Genomic DNA, 26,758 nt, shown 5'->3' on the forward strand with positions numbered 1-26,758 from the left:
CAACTCAGGTACCACTTAGCTCCTAACAGAGGTGATGGATTCATGGTGCATACTGAGACATCTAATTTTGGACATGGTTATGGTGGAAATGGTTTTTACTTGATTATTTATTCATTACAAGGGTTTGGGGGTTTCTGCCTTTTTTTTTTCCTAGAAAGGAAGGGGGGTGGTAACAGAGAGAAAAATAATGCTTGTTAACTGAGAAAAAAAAGACTAGGAGTCATCTGTTATGTTCTGTAATTCTGGTGTTCTGTGATTCTGAGAATTATTTTGGATTATTTGAGGACAGAGAAACTCTCAAATATCCTGAAATAGATCATTATAAACAGCAAATTTCAGTTCTTAGAGCAAGCAGAACAAAACATGCTTTTGGCAAGTCCCTCAAATAAATTTTTAATTTTTTAGTATAATTTACTTTTTTATTTTCTTTTTTATTTCATTAACTTACTCAATTTTAGTTTTCAACATTCACTTCCATAAGCTTTTGAATTTTAGGTTTTCTTCCCCTTCCTTCCCTTCCCCATCCCCAAGACAGTGTGCAATCTGATATAGGCTCTACATATACATTCATATTAAACATATCAAATCAATTTCTTAAGTTAATCAGCTAAAAAATAATACAAGAAGTAATTAAGACAATTCACTGGAATGTCAATGAAGACCTTAGGACACCAACCCCAAGAAGCAAAACCCCAGAAAATTGTTCCCCAGTGAAGAGAGACACTAGAGTCCAAAACCTTTGGGCAAGGAGAGACCTTGACTTCTGTCTTCATAGGAAACTTACGATGAAGAGAAGGCCACTGAGGAGTGAAGCTGGGTGAGGGAGGAGGAGCTCTTTTGGAGTGAGGCTGCTGGGAGGAAGAACCCACTATATGGTAGCTTTACTTTTTAATTAAATATGCTAACTACCTAGGTCTTTAGCAAGATTGTTTCTATATTCGTGAAGAATACAAATGCTGTTAAAGTATAAATATACCAAATATTTAAATTATCGTTTGAAATATTTATTTAGACACCCTCTTTTAAAAGTCTAGGGAACAAAATTCTAATTGCCTCACCCTAGTTATTTGTTGTTATTGAGTCATTTCAGCCATGTCCAACTCTTTGTGACCCCCATTTAGGGTTTTCTTGGCAAAGATACTGGAATGGTTTGTCATTTCTCTCTCCAGCTCATTTTGTAGATGAGGAATTGAGGCAAACAGGATTAAGTGACTTGCCCAGGGTCACAGAGCTAATAAGCGTCTGAGGCTGGATCTGAACTCAGGAGGACAAGTCTTCCTGTCTCTGGATCCAGTGCTCTATTTACCACACCACCTAGCTACCCTACCCTAGTTATGACTCTGATAAAATCATACTGTGAAACTGACTGGGATCCAGCAGAAGAATCATTCAATTACCACAGGAGCTTTAAGGAAGACATCTCCTAACTGGACAAAGTTGAGAAGTTCTATATCTATTCTGTGTATGTGGATAATAGTATGTATGCTCATGCTTTTTCAAAGTTGGAATAAATTGATTTTTGTTAAACTAAATAATGAGAGAGAGAGAAAGAGAGAGAATTTGTGTGCGTGCCCACGTGACCATCGAAAACTAACTAGGAAGAGAAAAGGGGTTAGTCTCTATTACTCGAGCACAGACAAGTGTTCTGAAACAACAGATGATATCAAATTAGGTAAGGAGCCCAGGATCTCACCATTGTGATTGGCCAATTGTTTCACAAGGTCAATGCATGCTGTTGGAAGTGTTCTTGAACTCAAGTAGTCTTGGATCATAGTAGGAAATAATAACAATATTGACAAAGCACTTCAAATCTTTCAAATAACTTTCCATACTGTATGCTGGTGAGATAGATAATGTCAACATTATTCCTACTTTACAGATGAGGAAACTAAGTCCCAGAGAAGTTAAGTAATTTGGCCAATGTCACACAGGCAATAGGTCACAAAGCTGGGATTTGAACTAATGTACCTTGAGTGCAAGATCAGTGCCGTTCCTAAGCATATTCTGGATGCTACCTTCTAATCAAGAGCAGTACTGGAGATTATTCAGTTAAAATTTAGAAGCTGAAATTCCTCATTGGGTCACTAGGTGGGGAAATTGAGCTGGGAATGTTTCAGGTAGAGGATGTAAGTGTTAAAAAGAATTTGGAAATGAACTTTGGCTATTTTTCTACTTAACACTCAATTGTTAGGAATAAGAATGTTATTGAATATGTGATAACATATCTTACAAATTTTATTATCATTTATTAATCTATTTCATACTATCCAACAATTATTAATGAAGCATAATACAGTAAAATATTGGATTTGGATTCAGGAAACAGGGGTTTAGACCTTGGCTTTGCTCCTTACCTTGTGACTTTGGGCAGTCTGTTCACCTCTCTACTTAAAAAAAATCAGCAAATTAGTTAATTAATTTTTAACATTCATTTAAAAATTTTTTTGAGTTCCCAATTCTCTCCCTGCATTTATCTGCTGCTGTATCCATTGAGAAGGCAAGCAATATGATACCCATTATACATGAGAGTTGGACTTTACTGAAACAAGCGAATGACAACAAATACATGAGTTCATCTCTCTTGACCTCGGTTTCCTCATATGTCAAATGAAGGTGTTGTACCAGAGTATCTAGAAGGTCCTTCTTCCTTCTGTTAATACTCTGATCCTACTACAGGTATTACTACGCATTAGTAGAGATCTCAGAGACAGTGTGCTGAAGTGTATAGTGGGCCAGCATTGTACTAGGAAGGCCTAAACAGAAGACGTACTAATTGAGTCATTTAACTTTTTAGTGTTCCAAGAAACTCTTTTGAAATCAGAAATTCATAGACAAGTTGTTGATCTGCCTCAGTAGAGTATCTGAACATAATATTCTCTACACTAATCAAGACATATTATTATCAAACTAGTTTAAGTTGTGTAGAAATCTCACCTATGCTGATCAATGAATTATTGAAAAAACAAGAGCTTGCATTTATATAATGCTTTAAAATTTACAAAGTGCTTTACAAATATCATTTCCTTACCATACCCTTAGGAGGTCAGTGCTATTATTATGTGATTTTACAGATGAAGAAACTGAGACAGAATACCCTTAAATGACTTACTCAGGATTACACAGCTGGTAAGTGTCCTATATATTAGAAAGTAGAAATACATACATTTATACATATATACATCTGTATATATGCATCTATATATATATACTTTCATGTATATATACATGGAAGTAGGAATAATCAATGTTGGAAGATCTGTGGAAACACAGGCACACTAATTCATGAGGGGTGTGAATGGACTGCATGTATCCAGAATTGACAGACATATTATCAGGGGGATCAATGGAGTCTGTAAATATGGTGAAGATAGCCTACATCTATCGCTGACATATTTTCAGGCTCTACAGTATAAACCTTGGACACCTTCTACTCTGATTTAAACCTAAAGGGCCCAACCTGGGATATGCACATTGGGGATGAAGGGCAAGAATGAACATGTGAGGAGGGAAAAAAAAAATCAGTCCTATAAAGAGAGTTCATTCTCAGACCACAAGAGTGAATTTGGCTTCCTGAGGCAGAGAAGGCTGTCTTATCCGGTTTCTTGGAGTGGGGTTATGAGAAGAATTGTGTGTTTGGGGAGCCAACTTGACAGATCCTGGGAATGGCCTAATCTGATGCTGTTTCCAGTAAAAGCTGCTCTGGGAAGGAAGGAAAGAAGTAGGAGGTTTTGTTCATTCTCGAGGGCTGGCCAAAACATTACCCTATCTCAAATGGAATGTTCCAAGTGCAAAATCTTAATATTTCCTTAGTCATATCCATTAGAACCACCACTTGGCTCCCTCAGGAATCACAGGGAACAGGATGCTCTCTCTTTCTGCCAGCTGTCCATTTCATTACTCCACCCCCAACAGTCTAACCCTTTTACCTGGATTGGATTGGATGGAGCAGGATTTGCATCAAATTCATAATGCAATTTGAGCAGTGCTGAGGAGACTTTGTGACCTCAAATACCTCCACCTGTCTCCCAACAACTTCAATAAATTCTGAAATTCTACCCCTAGATTTGTAAACCCAAGCTGATCAAAGGAAGAAGGAAAATCATGTTACAAAAATAATAATTTTTAAAATGAACTAGCCCAAATGATAACAAATTGAGAAAAAAATAATCATCTGCTAGAAAGACTGAATGTTTAAAAAATTAAAAAAGAATCAAATAGAGATCTTAGACAATCCAATTTCAGAAAATTAAATTTCAGTGGTTCTAGGGTAAAGGAATTATCACAGGACATAGGAGATGAGTGGAAGGACCTTAGCCCAGCTAGATTTATCCTTGTGATATCATTGGTCCTCCTCAAGAACGAAGCACAAACAGGTTTCAACTAGTAAGCTCTTCCTAAACAAACCTTTTGGTGAAAAAACAATTTCCAAACTTTTTTTTATATATAAAGGAATGAGATTTCCTATGAAGTAAGGACATCAGTTTGATTATAAATCCAAGATCAGCATCCAACTGGTTGTTATGCCTCTGTGTCATCTGAGGACAGTTTCCTAGAATCTCTATCATTATGCCTTTGACAATTTCTCAGCATTCAGGGAACCAGAGAGAAGACAACTTCACTATTAGGGTTGGGGAGAAGAGAACCCAGAAATTTCAGAATGTCCTTCATATCTGGTGGAGATGGAGGCTTGGCTCATAAGGCACACAGGAAAGAGATGTTTTGCTTCCAAGAGGCAGAAAAGAATGTTCCAGAACAAAAATGGATTTCATCAAATAGATGGTAGATAGAAAGATAGATAGATGATATATAGATAGATGATAGGTAGATAGATGATAGATTGATATGAATAGATAGTAGATAGATGATAGGTAAATAAATAGACTCTAATAGATTATTGATTATAGGTAGATAGATAGATAGATAGATAGATAGATAGATAGATAGTTAGATAGATAGTAGATGATAGGTAGCTAGAACCATTTGTTAATTGCTAACTATGTGCCAGGCACTATGTTAAACTTTAGGGATACAAATACCTTCAAGGATTTTACAATCTAATTGGGGAAGACAAAACATAACATGGGTCTGAAAGTTGATGGTAGTCAAAATGGAACAATTTGGGAAAAATCTGAGAAAAACTTCCAGCTAGGAAAAACCAAAGATCCAATGCCTTTTCTTGAGATAGCATATAGTACTCTTCTGTTTTCATTCTTTCATTTAAACTTTCCTGAGTAGGAATATGGGAATTGCCTCTATGCTGTTACCATTACCCCCTACGCAGCTTTGGCAAGCACTAATATTTTTAAAATCATAGACCCTTCAGAGTTCAAAAGCATTTTTGAGGTCATCTAATCCATACTCCCACACAATCTCTTCTCCAGAATTCTTGGCAGAGGGTCATCCAACTTCTTCTTGACTCTAATAATGGAAAGTTCATGATATCTTGAATACTTTTTTGGACTAGAGCTCAAACTGGAATTCTGTCTCCATGTAAGTAATTATGTGGAATTAGATATTAAGTACAGCATCAGGGTATCTATGAGATTTGAGTCTATCACTTCCCTCTCTTGCCTCTTGGATAAAACAAGAGATGTGTCTTATATTTTTAAATTTATTTTTTTATCATTTAAAATTTTTTTTCTCTCCCCTTCCACTCCTTTCCATTGGGGGAAAAAAAAAAGAGAAAACCCTTGTAACAAATACATAAAGCAAATTCCCACATTGGCCATGTCCAAAAGTCTATATCACTTTACATATTTTTTAATCCATCACTTCTCTGTCATTGGGTAGCATGCTTCATCTTTGGGTTCCTGCAGTCATAACTGGTCATTGCATTGATCAGAGTTCTCAAGTTTTTCAAAGCTGTTTTTCTCTAAAATATTGTTATTGTGCAAGTCATTCTCTTGGTTCTGCTCACTCCACTTTCATCAGTTCATACAGGACTTCCCAGTTGAAGCATGAAATATGGAAAGGGTAGTCTTTGTTAATCAAGGTAACCATTGAAGGAACATCCAAAGATGTCAGAATTTGGGGCCAAGGAGTCACAATTCAAAAGCCTGTGACTTTTGAAGTAAGCCAAACAGCTTTAGCCTCAAGAGAGAACTCTGCATCAGCATTTGCTCTAGAGGCTGCTTGTGAACTTCTGTTGACTTTTATGATAAGGCAACTCAGCCCTGTCTGCTTCCCCAACCTGTCACAGCTGATTCCTCTGGTCTTATAGAGACTTCACCTATATCTTACTAAGAACTGTTTCTGACCTGCATCAAAGGACAGGCCCCACAACATACTCAGGACAGACTGGATGAACTTTCTCAGAAGACTGTGAGTTACTGGAAATTAAGTTAGGTCCAAAGGGTTGAGGCAGCCTGATATTGACAGCTGGAACCCAGGCATCCTTATAATCTATGCCACTTTCCTCTGATGCTAGGCAGAGCCCAGGTTTAATGGCCACTTAAAAAGTAGTGGGGCTACAGCTTCACATAGTATGGACAGCACTTGATACTTTTGTAGACACATGATTTCTTCAGCGCGGGCCTTCTTCTCCTGGGAGATTCTTGGCTATATCTTTACTTAAATCTTCAATAGAGAGTCTAACCAGTGGGTTAGAATGAATGGCGGAAAGAAGATGGAACTTTTTATCTCTTATTTTACTTCCATTTGCCCAAAATAATGATATCCTAATGGGAAAAGACGACATAAATGGCCACCATGAAATTCAAACTCAAGATAAGTAGAATAATTGCAAGAGATGGCCTAGCTGCCTTTGATGAGTCAAGATACCAGGCCAAGGTGAATGAACTACATTGCAAGATTCTGACATATGTATTTGATGGGCTGTTGTCATTGATTTTTTAGAATTTATGGAGGAGAGAGACGTTACAATATTGTAAAAAGTCAACTATTGCAATTTTTTTTTCAGTGAGGCAATTGGGGTTAAATGACTTGCTCAGAGTCACACAGCTAGTGAGTGTTATGTGTCTGAGGCCAGATTTGAACTCAGATACTCCTGACTCCAGAGCTGGTGCTCTATTCACTGTATCACCCAGATGCCCCAGAAATTTTCAAAAAAGGGAAAAGAAGGGTCATATCTCAGAGTATTGTAGTTCAAAGAGGAGTCTATAAACCAAATCCTATCTTAGACTACCAACCTGTCAGTGGATTTGCTAAACCAGAGAGCCAGTTTCTTGAATCCTAAGTTGCCTTCTTATGGAAACTGGAAGGTATAGTTGGTAATGATGGTAGTGAGAAGAGAAAGGAATAAGGGATGTTCTTACTCTGTGTTTCTCTGACAGTTTTCTCATCTGTAACATGAGGGGGTTGACTAGATGGTTCAGATGTCATTTCTGGTTCTAGATCTACAATCCAATGATATAATTCTTATGAAAAAGTAGGAAATGGAGGGTGAAATAGAAATCATGGAAGACAGTGTCCATGATATCCTAGAATTCATGATAGCTATTAATGGTCAGGCATGTACCCTAGAATTTGTGAGAAAGAACTACAGTGGTGCTAGGGGACAATAGGAGTATCTAATCTATAGTGGGTGAAGGAAAATAAACTTCAGTGGCAACTTTACAAACCTTCCAGGAAGAGAAAAAAACAACCACCATTTTTTTTCCTGACAATTAACTTGTGGTTAGCTAGGTGGTGCAGGGATAGAGTGCTGGGTTTGGAGTCAGGAAGACTCATCTGTCTGAATTCAAGCTAACTGTGTGCCCTGGGCAAGTCACTAATCCTGTTTGCCTCAGTTTCCTCATCTGTCAAATGAGCTGGAGAGGGAAGTGGCAAACCATTCCAGTATCTTTACCAAGAATACCCCAAATCCCTATTTGACCCTTCCTGAAGAGTCTGAACAATAATAAACTAACTTGAACAACTGTGCTGAAAAGAGATTTTTTTTAAAAGACCACTCCCCCCCACCCCAAACAGACCCAAATTTAAGTCCAAATTTCTTTTGTCTCAGGATATTTAGCTTTTAATTTCTTTGTGGCCCTTGTTTTCAAAATCCTTCTGGACAATGGCTTACAGACTGGTCACCACATTGATCCTTAGTTAGGCTGCAACTATTTCCTCCTTTCTCAAAGGAATTAAATCATTGGAACACAGATCTTGGGCTAGAAGGTACCTCTAGGGTCATCTAATCCATTTAATTACTTAACAGATGAGGAATCTCTGGACCCACAACAGTCCAGAAATAGAGTGACCCTTACAGCATTTTCTTTATCTTGTAACTTTCTGTTACCAAGATGAAAAAAAAAAAAACTTGAGTTCATTCATTTAGCGATCAAGGAATCCAGAACTATACTAGGATTAACAAAGCCTTTGAAATGGTGGTGGTTGGGATTAGAGTTGTTTCACAGATGTCTCTGAGACACCATTTGAGGCATAGATCACAGGAACAAAACAGGGTAGAAATGCATTAGCTACAAAAACAGATAGGGGACTAAAGGGATAATGTGAACATGTCTTTCTGGGTACAGATCCAAACCTGTGAAACAAATTATAAGTGCTGTGCAGTCCATAATGCTTTACTGTTATAAGGACTGTGATTAGAATCCAATGGATATGCACTCAGCCAGTCATAGCACGTTAGTTTTGTTTGGGCCAAATTTCTGGTATTAATGATAACTTGGTGAGCAATACTGTTGAGTTCCATTGATGGTAGACATATGTGATATGTGGCAAATTAGCTGAGACAAAAGACCAAAGCAAATTAAAATGATTACATAATTCACACTCTGGTTCTTCCTAAAATTTGGAAGATGAATTGCTGAGATATTCTGAGTAAAATACTAATTTTTTAAAAAGTTGTGGCATGAGGGTGGAGTCAAGATAGTGGAGAAAAGGCAAGGAATCACCTGAGCTCTCCCATTTTCCCCTCCAAACAACTTTAAATAATGCTTCAGAATGAATTCTGGAGTAGCAGAACCCACAAAAGGAAAGGTTGAAACAATTTTCCAGATCAAGACAACTGAGAAGGTCGGCAGGAAAGGTCTATTACACTGGAATGACAATGGAGTGTACTCCAGGTAAATCTGCTCCCCTGCAGGGCAAGACCCAGCAAACCAGCAGCAAGCCTTGGGGGCAACTGAATCAGTGGCTGTAGGAATGGTTTCTGGACTTTTTAGCCTTCAGATGGCAAAGGGGTCTGACAACTGGTCAGAAGGAGATTCCAGGGGTCCTTTTGCTGGCGCTGGGTGTAGAATTCTGTTTCATTGCCTATTACACAGATCTGGGTCATAGTCCTGCATGGCAGTCCCAGAGAAGCACCAGCACACCAGAATGTCTGCTGGGGAATGGAAGACCATGGTCACATGTTCTTGCTTTCTTTTTATTAATTAATTAATTTTTAGTTTTCAACATTTACTTTTATGATATTTGAGTTCTAAATTTCCCCCCCTCTCTTCCTTCCCTCCTCCCCAAGATGGCATACAATATGATTTAGGCTATACACGCACAATCATATTAAACATATTTCTACATTAGTCATGTTGTGAAGGAAGAATCAGAACAAAAGGGAAAAATCTAGAGAAAGAAAAAGAGAGAGAGAAAATAGTATGCTTTGATCTGCATTCAGACTCCACATTTCTTTCTCTAGATGTGGATAGCATTTTCCAACACGAGCCTTTTGGAATTTTCTTAAATCTTTGTGTTGCTGAGAAGACCTAAGTCTATCAAAGTTGGTCATTGCACAATGTTGCTATTAACTGTGTACAATGGTCTCCTGGTTCTGCTCACTTCACTCAGCATCAGTACATATAAGTCTTTCCAGGTTTTTCTGAAATCTGCCTGCTTATCATTTCTTATGGAACAATAGTATTCCATTACAATCACATACCACAACTTGTTCAGCCATTCCCTAATTGATGGGCATGCTCTCAATTTCCAGTTCTTTGCCATCACAGAAAGAGCTGCTATAAATATTTTTGTACATGTGGGTCCTTTTCCCTTTTTTATGATCTCTTTGGGATACAGACCTAGTAGTGGTATTGTTGGATCAAAGGGTATGCACAGTTTTATAGCCCTTTGGGCATAGTTCCAAATTGCTCTCCAGAATGGTTGGATTATTTCACAACTCCACTAACAATGCATAAGTGTCCCAATTTTCCCACATCTTCCCCCACATTTATCATTCTCCATTTCTGTTATATTAGCCAATCTGATAGGTATGAGGTGATACTTTAGAGTTGTTTTAATTTGTATTTCTCTAATCAATAGTGATTTATAGCATTTTTTGTATGATTATAGATAGTTTCAGTTAGAAGGATTACACATAGACAGAGGGCACAGGTTTGAGTTAACTACGATGGGATGGTTATTTAAAAAAAATATAATGAAGGGGTAAGAAAGAGGAATCCCCTGGGAGAAGGTGAAAGAGAGAGGTAGAATAAGGTAAATTATCTTACATAAAAGAAGTATGAAAGAGCTTTCACAGTGGAAGAGAAGCAGGAAGAAGTTAGCTCTTGAACCTTGCTCTCACTGGAATTGGCTCAAAGAGAGAATAACGTACACACTCAGTTGGGTATAAGAATTTATTTTACTCTACAGGAAAGTAGAAGGGAAAAGGGATAAGACAAGGGTGGGGGCACTGATAGAAGGGATGGTGGATTGGGATAGGTGGTAGTCAGAAGCAAAACACTTTTGATGATGGACAGGGTGAAAGGAGAGAGAGTAGAATTAATAGGAAGAAAATAGGAGGGAGGGAAATACAGTAATCATAACTATAAAATTTTTTACAACAGATTTCTCTAATAAAGGCCCTATTTCTCAAATATATAGAGAATATAGAGAATTGGTCAAATTTATAAAAAAAAAGAGCCATTGCCCAATTGATAAGTGGTGAAATGACATGAACAGGAAGTTTTCAGACAAAGAAATCAATGCTATCTATAGTCATACAAAAAATGCTCTAAATTACTATTGATTAAAGAAATGCAAATTAACTCTGACATACCACCACATACATATCAGATTGGCCAATATGACAGAAAAGGAAAATGACAATTGTTGGAGGGAATATGGAAAAATCGAGACATTAATGCATTATTGGTAAAGTTGTGAACTGATTCAAACATTCTGGAGAGCAATTCAATACTACACATAAAGGGCACTAGGCCTCTATCTCAAAGAGATAAAAAAAAAAAAGAAAACAAAAGGACCCATATGTACACAAATATTGATAGCAGTTCTTTTAGCAGTAGCAAAGAATTGAAAACTGAGTGGATGGCATCAATTGGGGAATGGTTGAACAAGTTGTGGTATATGATTGTGATGGAATACTATTGTGCTATAAGAAATCATGAGCAGGCAGGCAGATTCCAGAAAAAACAGGACTTTCATGGCCTGATGCAAAGTGGAAGGAGCAGAACCAAAATAGCGTACACAGTAACAGCAGTATAGGTGATCAGTTTCGAATGATTTAGCTATTCTTAGCAATACAATGATCCAAGACAATTCCAAAGAAGTAATAAGAAAAAATGCTATGCAACTCCAGTGAAGGAACTGATGGAGTCTGAATGCAGATTGAAGCATACTTTTTTTTTCCACTTTATTTTTATTTTTTTATTTTAGAAATAAGCTTTTATCTTCAAATGACACTGCCTTTCATATTTCTTTTAGAACACTTAAGACAATTTAAAATCACATGCATTGCTTTGCATACAATAGCTCATATAATTATGTAGTTAACAAATACTCAAAAACAAAGCAATACATCTGACATCCCCCCCCCAAATGGCAAACTCATTTTGCTGGAGAAAAAACAATCAAATTATGTTAAGAGAATTTGTATTTCAATGGGTAATTACAATTGAAAATTAATTAAAACATTACATCGGCAAAACTATATTAATTAACACATAAACTGTTCACATTGTGGTAAATAGTAAAGAAAACAAAACTGAAAACATTCTATCTTAATGGTAATTTTCAAGTAGGTTTCGATTATGCCGTATTTCTTTTTCTTCAGATTTGAGCTCATTAATAGAACATTCCTATATGTACAAAGGTGCAACATTTGATACAGTATTTGTTTCAATAACAAATTAAAGGTCATAATATACAGAACTTAAATAAATACTCCCGACGCTCTGACTGATATTGGCTTAGTCCTTAACTATAAACTTCTCCCTTTGACGTTCACCAATGAAGTTTTCTTATTAAAAGGCACATTCTTATCTTCGTGGATGATTGGCATCAAACGAAGTGGTATCGTCATCATCGTCATCTTGTTCTAAAGGTGTTAATTCTATATTGTCTAGATCTGTGTCCGAAACTCCGTGTCTTCGTCTTTCTATTTCTTCTCATTCTGATCACAAAGACCACCAGGACCAGGGCGCTGACCACCATCAGCACCAACAGGGCCCTGGCTTGTCTCCGAAATTCGGGGACACGGCCAGATCGACCCCTCCGACCCCGGCAAGCCTACTTCCCAGGCTGCTGCCATTGCTGCGGAGCCGGGCCTGTTGGGAAGTGGACACAGTCCTAACTCCGCCCGGGAGGCCCTGGAGGTCGGCCCCGCAGGGAGGGCAGTGCCCGAGCCGGGGGCTGCGGCGGGGGCGTGGGCGGCAGCTCTGTCCAGCAGCAGCAGAAGCATCAGCAGCAGCAGAAGCATCAGCAGCAGCAGCAGCAGCGGCAGCAGCAGCGCGGCCGGCCGACAGCGAGCGGCGGCAGCGACAGCGGCAGAGCAAGCCCCGCGTCATCCCGTCGCCGCCCGCTCACCCCACGCCGCACTCAGCGGCCTCAACACCCCAGCCCCGGCTCGGGCTCCGGGAGGAACCATGGGCGCAGCAGGGGAGGGGAGGCGGACTCCCAGGAGGAGGAGGCCAGGCCCTGGCCCACTTTCTTTATTTTTCTTGGAATTTTTTCTGTCTTTTCTTTCACAAAATTACGATTATGGAAATACGTTTTGCACGAGTATAACCTATATCAAATTGCTTGGCTTCTCAATGAGGGGGGAGGACAGGGTAGGAAAGAAAGAATTTGGAATTCAAAACTAAAAAAAAAAACAAATGTTGAAAACTGTTTTTGCATATAATTGGAAAAAATACTTTAAAAAATAGACATACTTTACTTTCAAATCTGTCTTGTGTTACTGTGTTCCCTTCTAAATTGCCTTCTCTCTGTGTGTGTATGTGTGTATTTCAATGGCTCTCATTTTGGGCATCATTCTCTGCCTGTGAACCTTCCCCTGCCCCAAGAGCTGAGAGAAAGAAAGGGGGGAAAAAAATCTTATAACAATTAAACATAGTCAATCAAAACACATCTGCAGAGTAACCATGTCCAAATATGTTTATCTTTTTCTACAGTTTGTGTCCATCATCTCTGTTAGGGGGATAAGCTTTGGTCATTGCATTGATCAGAGTTCTTAAGTCTTTCAAAGTTGTTTCTCTTTATAATATTGCTGTCCTTTTAACTTAATCTCCTGATTCTGTCCTCTCCACTCTACATTAATTCAGATTATCCAGAATTCCCTGATACTGCCTCTTTCTCCGTTTCTTATAGTACAATAATATTGCACTACATTCACATAGCTTAATTTGCACAGTCATTACCCAGTCGTCTAAAAGGAAATCTAAGGCCCCACTTTAGATTACAGCTTTGTTTCTATGTCCCCTTCCAGAAGTGGGAAATCTGTTTTTATTTGCAGCTATTATTCCCTACCTCATTTTATCCATCCTTTTAACCTGCTTCTGCTCAAGGCTTGCTCGTTTCCTTGCTGAGTTTGCTGTATTTGTACACAAAACTCTTTGTGTGTAGTAAATGACCATAGTAATCTGGTGTTTGAAAAACCCAAAGACTCAAGCTTTAAGGGTAAGAACTCAGTATTTGACAAAAATTGCTGGGAAAACTAGAAAGCAGTTTGGCAGTAAGTAGGTGTAGACCAACATCTCACCCTGTATAATTAAGATAAGGTTAAAATGGGTACATGATTTAGACATAAAGGGTGTTATCATAAGCAAATGAGGAAAGCATGGAAAATTTTACCTGTCAGATCTACGGATAAAAGAAGAGTTTATTACCAAACAAAAGATAGAGAGGATTGTGGAAATTATAATGGATAATTTTGATTACAGAAAATTACAAAGCTTTTGTGCAAACAAAATCAATACAGCTAAAATTAAAGGAAAGCCAGAAACTGGGAAATAATTTTTAGAGCAAGTTTCTCTGATAAAGGTCTCACTTCTCAAAAATGAGTCAATTTTGTAAAAAACCCAAAAAACCCCCCAAAAACTGAGCCATTCCCCTATTGATAAATAGTCAAAAATATGAACAAAAATATGAGTTCTTCAGATGAAATCAGAACTATCTAATGATGTGGAAAAAATGTTCCAAATCACTATTGATTAGAAAAATTAAAGCAACTGAGGTACTACTTCTCACCTATCAGATTTGTTAAACATGATAGAAAAGGAAAATGACAAATGCTGGAAGGGATATAGGAAAGCAGGGACACTAATACACTATTGGTGAAGTTGTGAACTGATCCAAATATTCTTTTTTTTTCTCTAATAGTATTTTATGATCCAACTCTTGTGGAATGCAATTTAGAACTCCGCCCAAAGGGCAATCAAACTGTGCATGCTGTTTCATCCAGCAATACAACTACTGGGTCTGTATCCCAAAGAGATCAAAGAAAAAGGAAAAGGACCTGTTTGTACAAAAATATTTCTAGCAGTTCTTTTTGTGGTATCAAAGAATTGGAAACAGGGGATGCCCATCAACTGGGGAATGGCTGAACAGTTATGGAGATGATTGTGTTGGAATATTGTTGTTCTATAAGAAATGATTAGTACACGCTCAGAAAAACCCGAGACCTATAAGAATTGATGCACATGGACAGGACCAGGAGATCCTTATACACAATAACAGCAATATTGTGCAAATTGAAACATAATTCTTTTATTTTCTTTATTTTTCTTGCTTTTTTGCAACATGGCTAACATGTAGGTGTTTTGCATGATTTCACATATACAAATTATAGAATATCATATTACTTGAAATCTCAGTGGAGGGGAAGGAGAAATTTGGGACTCAAAATTTTTAAAATGTTAAAAGTATATGATAATTTTTTTAATTAAGAAAAATAAATCTTTGCATTAAATATTTTAAAAATACTTTGTGTGAGGGGTTCAAGTTTCCATTGTTCATTTCAGATGAGTGAGGCTTATCTGATGTCCATCCCTTCCCCTAGATTTGTATATTCCTTTTCTTATATACCTCAATTAGTAGAAATCAATTCCATTGCCTTCTTCCTCCTTTCTACACTAGTATACTCCTTTTAACCTGTTTTCTCTTCTCTCTTTGAACCTTCAGAACAGAAGCAATCAACCTCTAAGACCTCTGTTTTTTCTTATTTAACCCCTACAATGCATTCTGAAAATTTTAGATTTGAAAACCAGGGATTTTAAACTTTGTATCATGAACCTCTTTCACAGAATAGGCAGGGATGGGGAACCTACAGCCTCGAGGTCACATGTGGCCTTCTAAGTCCTTGGGTGCGGCCTTTTGACAAAGTCCAAGCTTTGCAGAACAAATCTTTTTATTAATGAGATTTGTTCTGTGAAGTTTGAATTCAGTAAGGGCTGCACTTGAGACCTGGAGGGCCACATGTGGCCTCAAGGCTGTAGGTTCCTCAACCCTGGTAATGAATTGTATAGACCCCTTCTCAACATAATGATTAAATAATTGAAGGAAATCCTAAATTTCATTCAGAAATAAGTGAAAATTAACTTACATTTTCCCTTCCAATTTCAGGAACCCTCTGGAATCTATCTACATATACCAGATTAAGAACCCCTTCCTATGCTTCAGAGATATGTCTGTTTTCAAAATTTTTACTAATCCCTAGCCTTTTTTCAGAAACTCTTGAAGTCCTATATTCTCTTAAAGATCCATTTCCCCCCCTGTAGGATTTTACTCAGCACTGCAGGATTTTATTCTTGCTTATAAGTTTTTATCATTTGCCTTTTGGAATATTATATTCTTCTCATTTCCAGGTCTTGTCTGCTCCTACTTGCGATCTTAAACTGCTTCTTTCTGGCAGCTTGTATTTTTTCTTTCTTATGAGACCTTTGGATTTTGGCCAAGACATTTATGGGACTTTTCCTTTTGGAATTTCTTTTAGGAGGTGATTGGTAGATTGTATCTACATGTTGTCCTCTGATTCTGACAAATCTGAATGGTTTTCATTTGTGATTCCTGAAAATACAGTGTCTAACTTTTTTGAGAGTTGGGTTTTCAAGGAGTTCTATGATTATTAAATATCTTTTGTTCTATTTTCCAGTTCAGTTTTTTTAATCTTTTTATGTTGTTCAATTAGTAACTCAAATCAACTTTCCGCTCCCTGTGTGGGACTTGCAAAGTTTAAGTTTGGATATTCTAAAAGAAGTTGCTAAGCCAGTTACTAAATAAAATTTAAACTATTTACCAGCTTATAAATGATGGAGTTTTGAACGTTTTGCAGTCAAACTCCAGACTCAAACATAGGAAAGGCTTCTATGCTGAATATATAGAATACGTGAGTGCCTAGTACATCAGAACTTCCTACTTTCCCACTACTAAAGCATATTCCTGAGGAACTCAACTATCTACTTGTTTCTCCCTCCTTTTGTTTTGACACTGTTCCTGATAACCCTGGGAAAGAGGTGGTCAGGAAATTCTCCAGGCTTCAGCACTTGTAGCTTGGTCCAGGAATATAGGTGTGCACCCTGACCTCTAGTTGCTCCTTGGAGGGTAAAGTAGGTATGGCTGGAGTCAGGAAGACTTATCTTCCTGAGTTCAAATCTAGTCTCAAACACTTACCAGCTGTGTGAGCCTGGGCAAGTCACTTAACCCTGTTTGCTTCAGTTTCCTCATCTGTAAAATGAGCTGAAGAAGGAAATGGACAACTACTCCAGTATCTCTGCCAAGAAAACCTCAAATGAGGTCAGGAAGAGTAGGACACAACTGAGAAATGACTGAACAATACCTCTAATCTTCAGTGTTTCCTCTGCCCCTTCAAATAATTTCTCTTCTTTAAGAATTTAACACCCTAAATGAAATCCAAGATATGAAAAACACATGGACAGCACTAACCAAGGTAATAAGACTCTTTGTCCAGCAGTAGTTTCAAATTGAAATATTGATACTTTAATTTTTAAATACAGCATTACAGTTATTTTAACTCTAGTATTAATATATTAACTATGTGACATGGGCTTATTTTATATCTCTATGAGTAAGAAAACTTACCAGAAATTTACACTGGGATCTTTGAACAAAACATAAATTTAGATATGAGGAATTCCTAAAAATGTCTTCAAGAAAAATGTTACCAGTCTAATCCAGATTTTACTGAAGTCATTGCCAAGGGATGTTAGGGCAGGATCACTGAAGTTTTGCATCTTCATCTATCCACAACAAGGCAATAGCCAATAGCAGGAAATGTTGTATACATAAGAAAATGGATTCTTCAATGAAGAAAGGAAGGCAACCTTGTTAACTAGCTCTAAGAAAAAGGGTGAAAAAATAAATTTTAAGATGTTAAAGACTTTTGAGATATCAGGGTAAGTTCTTGATAATCACAACTGTTACAGTAATTACAGTAGGTCAAATTAATTCAGAGTAGCATCTCTTGAGATGGTTAACGAAAGGAAATTGTGCAAGGGAGTGTAAAGAAGGAGGGTATGACAGGTTACCCTTTTTTATCTTTAAAGTAAGAGATAACTGGATAGAACGTTAAGGTCAGGTTCTGACAAGCTCCCTGAACACATGGGTGATTAATTGGAGCATTGTGCCAATCCAAAGCACTGAGAGAGCTTGACTTTCCCATAGTTACTCAGACTTTGTGTATAAGATGCAGAACACAGATGGGGAACAGAAACAACAGTCTAAGCAGTTATTCATTAACCACTTTTGGATAGCTCAGGCCTCATCCTATTGACTGATGTTGTCACCAAAGCTATTTGAAGGAAATAATTAATCAAAGGAGTGGTTGAGATAAGAATACCATGTTATACTAACTTTGAAGTCTTTCAGCTTCTGACTTCTTTCACACTAACTCTTTTGTTCTTTTCTATGGAGTCATTTTCTGACTGGTATGGCTGTTTCTGGCATATCAGGGTGAGTTCTACTATGTCCACAGTGACTCCTTTTTCCCTTTAAGTTCAAAGTATTTAATAATTTGCATTTTGATTAAAAGCCCTAAACTTCATTGCTTTTATTTTACTTTATTTTTATTGACATATTTTGCTCTCAGATCACCTTTTCTGAAAGTATTTCTCCATATTCCATGAGCAAAGATTTTCAAATAGAAAAAAAGCTGTTCAGCAAAACCAATCAACACATTGACTGTGCTTGACAATATACACAGTGTTGTATACCTGATAGTATGTGCAATACCATATCCATAATCCCTCTGCAAAGAAGAAAGGAAGGTGCATTTTCTCAACTCCTCTAGAGCCAAGCTTGGTAGTCTATAAACCTTTAGAAGGTGCATATAGTCCTTTGTAAAGAAAGGCCTAGTGGACTAGAAAAGGGGATTGCTTAAGACCAAGACAAATATGCACATATGTAATACATATATGTGTACAAATATGCATGTATACATGCATGTCTGTACATATCTTTATGCACACACATCTATACCACAGTTTCTCACACTCTGAGACTATTTCAATTTCCTCTTAATGTGTCTCTTCTCTCCTTCCAGTTTTACCTTAATTCAAATTCTCTTTCATGCTATATCCATATTAATTTTTTTTAAAAGCACCATTTTCATTATGCTACTCATCTGCTCAAAATCCTTGACTCCCCTATGCTTATAGGTAAACATTTAGATTGAGCTTGGTATTCAAAGCCCTCCATGATCTATCTAGTCCTGACCAACACAGCCAACCTTCCATCACTATCATGTATGAACCCATTTTCTCTAGGAAGATTGATCTATGGGTCTACTTACTTACTGTTCTCCAAGTGATCCTTTTTAAAAATTGTGACATTGTTAAGCCAGTTTTCACCTGTCTGGGATATTTTGTTTTGTTTTATTTTTCTTTGCTTATCTGAATCCTGCTCATCTTTCAAGATCAGACAAAAGTCCCATCTCCAGTCCTTCCCAGAGAAATTTCTATTTCCTCCTATCTGACTTCCTCTTTATCACTTAGGTTATAACTCCTTATACTGTCTTGCAATACTACTGTTTCATGTATGTATGTCATAGTTCTTGACCTTGATTGTAAGCTTCCTAAAGATATCTGGGGACTATATTTTACAGCTATTTCATATTTTCCTTAGCACAATACTGGGCAAAGAATAGGGTCAATAAATATTTATTGGATTGGGAACTGATCTGGACAGCTTACACCCATGAGAACAATGAACAGAAACATAAAAGGAGAACTAAGGGACATAGGTTGTCAATTAGAATGTAAGGATTTTCAGGAGCCAGGACCAAAGAGATTTTATTTGAAAAGAAGCTTTCCCAAGATAAAAGCTGACTGATACTCAGAGGCTCAGGAGAACCATCTTAATGTCAGGATATGACATGATCCAAGAAAAGGATTCTTTACCTTCTCCTCTGCAACAGCTGGTTCTGGGAAATCAGGAACTCTCAAGTGCCTCCAAGTTCACCCTGATGTCAGTGGGACAGTCTTTCATGTGTTTGTGAAGATGCTAGGAAATGAGAAAGGGTATAGTGACCCTTCTGGGATTCTTTCTGATCCCACCTTTGTGTTGTTATCTGGACATTTACTCCTGTGTTGTCAACCCCTCACAGTCCCATACTCCTTATCACTCCTGACTCCTTAGAATGGCATAGTCAGTCAGGTACCCTCTGTTCCCTGGAGGTGTCTAGCCTCTCATTACAGTTTTCCCTTCCACAACGTGGGGGATTGCCCCCGCAATCTGGAAAACCCACGTACAATTTTTGGCCCTGCCTTTGTACCAGAGAAGTCTGAATTATTATAGTATTAAAAGATAAAATATATTCATATTACACAATACTATGCATACATTTTATGCATTTCTCAGTTTCTAAACTTTTTTCTGGGTCATGTGCTGGCCTTCACTTGTTTTCTACAGCTTCTGCAAAACTCCCCCCAAATTCTCATTTAATTTCTAATACTTATCAAAACCATGATAAGGAAAGTCGTGATGTGGAAGGGATACCTGTACTTTCAGTTCCCCCTCCTCTCAATGGAGAAATGTTGGACCACAAGACTGGCAATAGGAAATCTGTGATTTCCTAGTGCTAATAAATTGCTAAATACTATCTCTACTACTGCTTCTGCCTCTAGCTAGGATTTATAGAGTACTTAAGATTAGTAAAGCAATTTACTAATGGTATTTCATTTTGTCTTCACAACCACCCAGGGCAGTATTAACTATTTATTCTTATTTTACAGATGAGAAAACTGAGTCAGGCAGAGGTTAAATGACTTGTCCAGGGCCATATAGCTAGTAAGTATTTGAGGATAATGTGAGTTCCATCCACTGGGCCACCTAACTACCTCTCAGATTGGTAGAAAGTGGAGTAACATTGTGATTCCCCAAATCAAAATATATAATTTATTGATTGTTTGTTCCTATTGATAGTCAATGTGATTCTGGAATATGTTAATATCCATTTTTATCGATTCTAGCATGTGTTGGGGATGAGACACAAAATCAACCTAGAAAATTCTACAACAAAAGAAAATCATTGGCATGTGTGGTATCCTGAGTTTTAACATGCTGTTGGAAATGGTTGGTGCTGGGCTGTACCCTCACCTTACACCTCTGGATTCCACTTTGGTATAGGGTTCCCTATTACCACTTCAAAGATAAAAGTCCAAAGCCAGATTGCAAGTTCTCAATGGTCCCTGATATGGAGAATTCTGGCTGTAGTTTTGGTGGGCTTTAGGAATTTGAGTCATCTAGTTCATTCAAGGACTCCAACTCTAACCCCAACTCAAGTCAGTCAATGGGGTTATGGAACTGACCAACCTTAGTCTCACCCTTTCCCATGGCTTCTTCTTCCTTGTGGCTAGCAGATGACCCAGAAAAAAAGTTTAGAACTGTGGCTCCTTCTTCCTGTGGCTTTCCCTACTCCCTTCTTTGGAACTCCAGATTCTCTGAAAGCTTCTTTTCTTGGAACATTCCAAGATAGAAACTTCTTGTTTCCTGCACGATTAGTGGCTCTTTGGCTATGACTACAGAGGTGGGAAATTTCTCGGATCCATCTCTCCCCTCCCCACTAAAACTCCTGGAGCAGTCTCAATATCTGAACTGCCCTGACCCCTAAGCTTCCCTGAAGCATGGTTGACTCTCTTCTGACCATGGTCTGGAGACCATCTTGCCTAAGGCTCCCTGCTGCCATACTTGTTTTCTGGGCTGCCCCAATCCCTGTTCCTTCTCCCCCCTTGGCTATCTCCAGGTAAGCCATGTTGCCTTTCTTTTGGAAGGCCTTCCTTCAAACATAACGAATAAAAGAAATCATTACTTTTAGTGTTGATTGGCTCATTAATTCTTCTATGAAGCTTCTTTTTGTACCATAAATGGACCTTGATAGTGTACATGGGTCATCATTTGAAGCATTATTGCAAATTGCTTGTGCCCACCATGAGTTGCTCCATTGACTTTTGAGTCATAATCTTTTAAATAATAAACATATTTTTGAATATACTTTCAAAGCTATGGAGCTGTCAAAAATTCAGTAGATTCCATTTTTCCCCCAAAACAAGGAAAATAAATTGGGTAATATTCTATAGTGCAGACTTCCTTTTACCAAATTGTAAACTCAGCTAGGTGATGCAGTGGATAGAGTGCTGGATCCAGCTGGAGTCAGGAAAACCTGAGTTCAAATCCAGCTTCAGATACTTACTAGCTACGCGACCCTAGATAAGTCACCCAACCCTGTTTGCCTCAGTTTCCTCATCTGTGAAATGTGCTGGAAAAGGAAATGGCAAACCCACTCCAGTATCTTGCCCAAGAAAAGTCCATATGGGCTCATGAAGAGTTGGACATGACTGAAACGAGTGAACAACAAAAACAACAAACTTAGAAGAACTGTTTTAATTTACCCCAGGGGTTTTTGAAGGTAGGTCCCTTTCAGAAATGGAATCTGTTGTTGATTTCACACGACCTGCTACAAAGAGAAGATCGTATTAGACCAACTAGAGAAATAACCGACACCTTCTATCAGTTCAGAATAATCAAATAATACCAGTTCATACAAATAGTGATTTAGAGCCAAGTTGGAACCTCAGTTTGGGGGGTCAGAAATCACTTTCTAAAAATCTTATTTCTATTGATTTTAAGTATCAAATCAAGCTAACAGCATTTATTAAGCTTCTACTGCATGCCAAGCCTTGTACCAAGCATTTGGGGTACAAAGAAAGACAAAAATAAATACAAAAATCCAGCCCCTGCCCTCGAGGACCTCACAGTCTAATGGTGGAAACATTCGGCAAAGAACAATGTCCAAACAACATATAGACAGGATAAAGTGGCGATAATCAACCGAGTAAAGGAAGTATAATTCAAGGAGATTGAGAAAAACCTCTTGAGGCCTGTAGGATTTTAGCTGTGACCTGAAAGAAGCCAAGGGAAGTCAGGAGATTGAAAAGAAGAAAAGTATTCCAGGAATAGGTGACAGATAGTGAAAAAGTAGAATTGTGAGATGGAGGGTCTTGTGCAAGGAACAGTATGGAGGCTGGTGCGAGTAGATTGTAGAGTACATGGAGGAGAAGGTGTAAGAGGGCTAGAAAGGTAAGAGCAGGGCAGGTTAAGAAGGACTTTAAAAGTCATGAGAAGATTCTATATTTGATCCTGGAGGGAATAGGGAGCAATTACCTAGAACTTATCCAATGGGAGTGGGGTGACGTGGTCAGATTTTCAGGAAGATCAGTTTGACAGCTAAGCAGAGGATGGACTGGAGTGGGAAAAGATGTGAGTCAGAGATGCCAGCCAGAAGGCTATTGCTGTAGTCCATGAATGAAGTGATGAGGACCTGTACCAGGCTGGTGGCCATATCAGAGAAGAGAAGGGAACATAAAGAAGAGATGCTCCAAAGGCAGAATTGACAGCATTTCCCATCATAGTCATTCTTAATTATAATCTTTTCTCCTTCCCTCCCCCAGTGAGCCATTCCTTGAAAGATTTTTTTTAAAGGAAAAAAATATATCAATTCTGCGAAGTGTAACCTAACCAATATGTCACCCAACTGTCTGATAGTGCACGTGATATTCCACGCTCATAGTCACTTGCAGCTGCAATGAAGGCAAAGAGAGACATAGAAATAACTTTTTGAAGTAAATAGACTACAAATTACATGGTGTACCAAAAGTCTTAGTGCAGTTTTAAGACCATTAAGATAGTGAATAAGTTTAAGATAGTTTAGGCTTGGATTCAAGTCCTAAATCTAGAATCTCTCATAGTTATTGCAGAACTGTTTCTGCAGAGGGTTTTGTAGAAGTTTGAGAGAGGATGTACTTGAGAGGACATAGGAAAGTCAAAGTACAACAATAGCCATAATTCTCATTCAGTTCTCTTTTCTCTTTCTCCTTGGGATTTTATAAAAAAAAAGAAAGGGTTTGGGGAAACGGTTGGGTAGAGGGGATGTGACATAGAAACAAAATAGTAGGAGTAAAGAGTTTGAAGGAAGAAAAGATGGAGCATTTGGAGGTTCTAATGTTCTCTACAGAGAGGCAGCACAAGATAGCATCTTGGACTTGGAGTTAGGAAGTTTGGGGTTCAAATTCTCATCTTAATTTGAGAAGTAGAATTGAATTAAAATGTCCATGTTGATATGAATTTCTTTTTGTAGAAAGAAAACTGGAAAAAAAACAGATCTAACTCACCATTAGGTTTGCGTTTTATTGCATGTTTGCAAATAGGGACATATTGTTTAGTGCTGTTCTTGCATTTCTTTAGATTAACTGACGTCTGAATTATTAGCATTTTTGTTATTTTTGCAGTACCTTGTATCTAGAGGGTCAAAAAATACAAATTAATTACTGATTGACATTAACTACAGTAATATTCAGTTATAACTAAGCATCTCTCCTCAAAGCACATTTTCTGTAGGTCAATTAATGCTTCCGATCACTATTCTTAGGTATTAACAAAATAACCTAAGTAACAATTGAAAATTTTGGTTAATTATCCAGGTCTTTTCAACAGTCATTCTGTGAGGACCTTGTAAAAATCAAAATCCAGTTACTGGATTAATTTTTTTCATTCAACTTGGTAGCTTATGGACTTAGCCTTGTGATTAGTAGGAAGATTGGGAGTCAAATCCTACCTCTGATATTTAAATCAGAGGTAAGTGTCTTGACTGCTCCAAGCTTCAGGAGGTTCACTAAAACTTTACTAAATTAAATACGGTTGGGGATTTGCATTGGTTGGAGTTTTCCTGCCCACAAGATCAGGTTTATCGATGTTATAATCTATGGAGGATATAGGAGCAAAAGTAGCTTAAAAACACATAGACTATAGAAATAAAGATCTGAAAGGGACCCCAGAGGTCATTTAATCTCCTTCCCAATGCAGGAATCTCAGCCATTTCCTAATGACAGAGAACTCACTACTTGAGTCAGCCTTTTGAATGTTTGGACAAATCTAAGTTTTAGAGGTTTCTTCCCTTTACTAAGCTATATCTGATGGTCTGTAATTTCTACCTGTTAGACTTAGGCAAAATAAGTCTCTTGCCTCAGCTATACAGAAGCCTTTCAAGCATTTGAAGGTAGTGACCTCATTGAATTTATCACTTATTAAAGGCAGTTTTCTTATTTCTAGTCTAGATAGTACAAATTCTTTCAACTAGTCATTACATGACATACTTTCTTGAACTCCTCACTGTTCAGGCTTTCCTCAATTAAATTCATTCGGCATTTATTAAGTAACCTACTACATGCAAGGTATTTTGCCTGGTGCCAGAGACACATAGACAAAACCAAAAATGGTCCCTATTGTCAAGGAACTTCCATTCTACTGAACTGTCTAGTTTCGTCAATATGCCTATTAAATGTGACATCAAGATCAGAACGTCAAAATCCAGCTCTGATAAAATCAGTACATAATAGAATGGCACTATTATATCCCTTGCCCTGCATGAACTTATATTTCTATTAATATAGCCTAAGATAATATTTATTTTTTTAGAAACCATGTCATATATGGAATATTATACTGCAATAGACGTATGTATTATTACTTAGAGGTCGCATAAGACCATGCCTTTACCTGATGACACGTCTTAGGAATTAGTTTGGGTGCAAAATACATTTTCTGTAACTGACAATCTTTTGCACTTCCATATACAAGAATAACATAGCTCACAGTTTCGTCATAAATGTCAGCTTTGGAATCTATTGGTACATCTCTCACATACACATTACAGAGCTGTAATTGCAGATTGTATGTCCAATCCTATAAGAAAAAAAGGAAACAATATATATTTATTGGTGTGTGTAAATCAGTCTTATTTAAGAAGTACAAGTACACTCAAGTTTTCAGATGAGCTAGAAGGGGGAAGGACAATTAGCATCTCACCTCATAAGCCAAAATTTCCTTGACTTTTTGAACACCAACACCAAGTGCCAGCTTGAGCCATATTTTATATTCTATGGAAGGACAGCACTCTTTAAATGTTTCATACAAATGATATTTGGGGATGAAATAGGTCTGGAAAAAGAAGGAAGGAAGATGTCACATCTAAAAGCAGAAATTTATCATTTCAGTGCTCACACTTTTAAGAAAGATGAAAATATTCTTTGCCATCATGGTTTGAAAAAAAGTGCTTTCCAGTTTATAGAAACCATAGGGGTGCAGCTTTCCTTATAGTTCAACTTTCATAGCCATACATTGCTACTGGAAAAACCATATCTTTGACTATACAGACCTTTGTCAGCAAGGTGATGTCACTGCTTTTTAGTGTACTCTCCAGCTTTGCCATAGCTTTCCTTCCAAGGAGACTTTTAATTTTGTGGTTGCCTTCTGCAGTGATCTTTGAGTCTGAGAACATAAAATCTGACACTGCTTCCATTTCTTCTCTATTTGCCAGAAAGTGATAGGACCAGTTGCCAAGATCTTAATGGTTTTTTTTTTTATGTTAAACTTCCAGCCAGCTTTTACACTCTCCTCTTTCCCCCTCATCCAAAGGCTTCTTAATTCCTCTCCACTTTCTGCTAACAGAGTGGTATCATCTGCATATCTGAGATTGTTGATATTTCTCCTGGCAATCTTAATTCCAGCTTTTGATTCACCCAGCCTGGCATTTCACATGTTATACTCTGCATATAAGTTAAACAAACATGCTGGCAATATGCAGCCTTATTTTACTCATTTTCCAATCTTAAATTAATCAGTTTTTCTGTGTTTGGATCTCAATGTTGCTTCTTGGCCCATGTACAGGTTCCTCAGGAGACAAGTAAGATGATCTGGTACTCATATCTCTTTGAGGACTTGCCACATTTTGTTGTGACTCACAGTCAAAGGCTTAAGTGTGGTCAGTGAAGCAGAAATAGATGTTCTACTGGAACTCCTTTGTTTTCTCCATAATCCAGAACATGTTGGCAATTTGGTCTCTAGTTCCTCTGACTCTTTAAAAATCACCTTGCATATCTAGTAATTCTTGGTTCACTTGTTGCTGAGGTCTAGCTCACAGTATCTTAAGTATAACCATGCAGGTGTGTGAAATCAGTGCAATTGTTTGGTAATTTGAACATTCTTTGGCATTGTCGATCTTTAGGATTGGGACCTAAACCGATCTTTTCCAATCCAGCAACCAGCGCTGAGTTTT

General features: G+C 37.7%; 1 protein-coding gene across 1 annotated transcript in view; it reads right to left on the reverse strand.

Moving 5' to 3' along the window:
- Positions 1 to 17,198: 17,198 nt before the first annotated feature.
- SLC9C1 (solute carrier family 9 member C1) overlaps positions 17,199 to 26,758 on the reverse strand; it is a 78,261-nt gene continuing 68,701 nt past the window's right edge. Inside the window, exons 26-31 of the mRNA XM_078146070.1 lie at positions 25,510 to 25,641; positions 25,201 to 25,386; positions 23,817 to 23,943; positions 22,038 to 22,102; positions 19,548 to 19,650; positions 17,199 to 17,488 (exon numbers count right to left, since the gene is read on the reverse strand). Coding sequence (XP_078002196.1) covers positions 19,579 to 19,650; positions 22,038 to 22,102; positions 23,817 to 23,943; positions 25,201 to 25,386; positions 25,510 to 25,641 — 582 coding nt within the window. The 3' untranslated portion in view covers positions 17,199 to 17,488; positions 19,548 to 19,578. The remainder of the gene's footprint in view (positions 17,489 to 19,547; positions 19,651 to 22,037; positions 22,103 to 23,816; positions 23,944 to 25,200; positions 25,387 to 25,509; positions 25,642 to 26,758) is intronic.

Source organism: Phascolarctos cinereus, unplaced genomic scaffold, assembly GCF_003287225.1.
Source record: "Phascolarctos cinereus isolate Bilbo 61053 unplaced genomic scaffold, phaCin_HiC Scaffold_726;HRSCAF=1367, whole genome shotgun sequence".
Classification (NCBI taxonomy): domain Eukaryota; kingdom Metazoa; phylum Chordata; class Mammalia; order Diprotodontia; family Phascolarctidae; genus Phascolarctos; species Phascolarctos cinereus.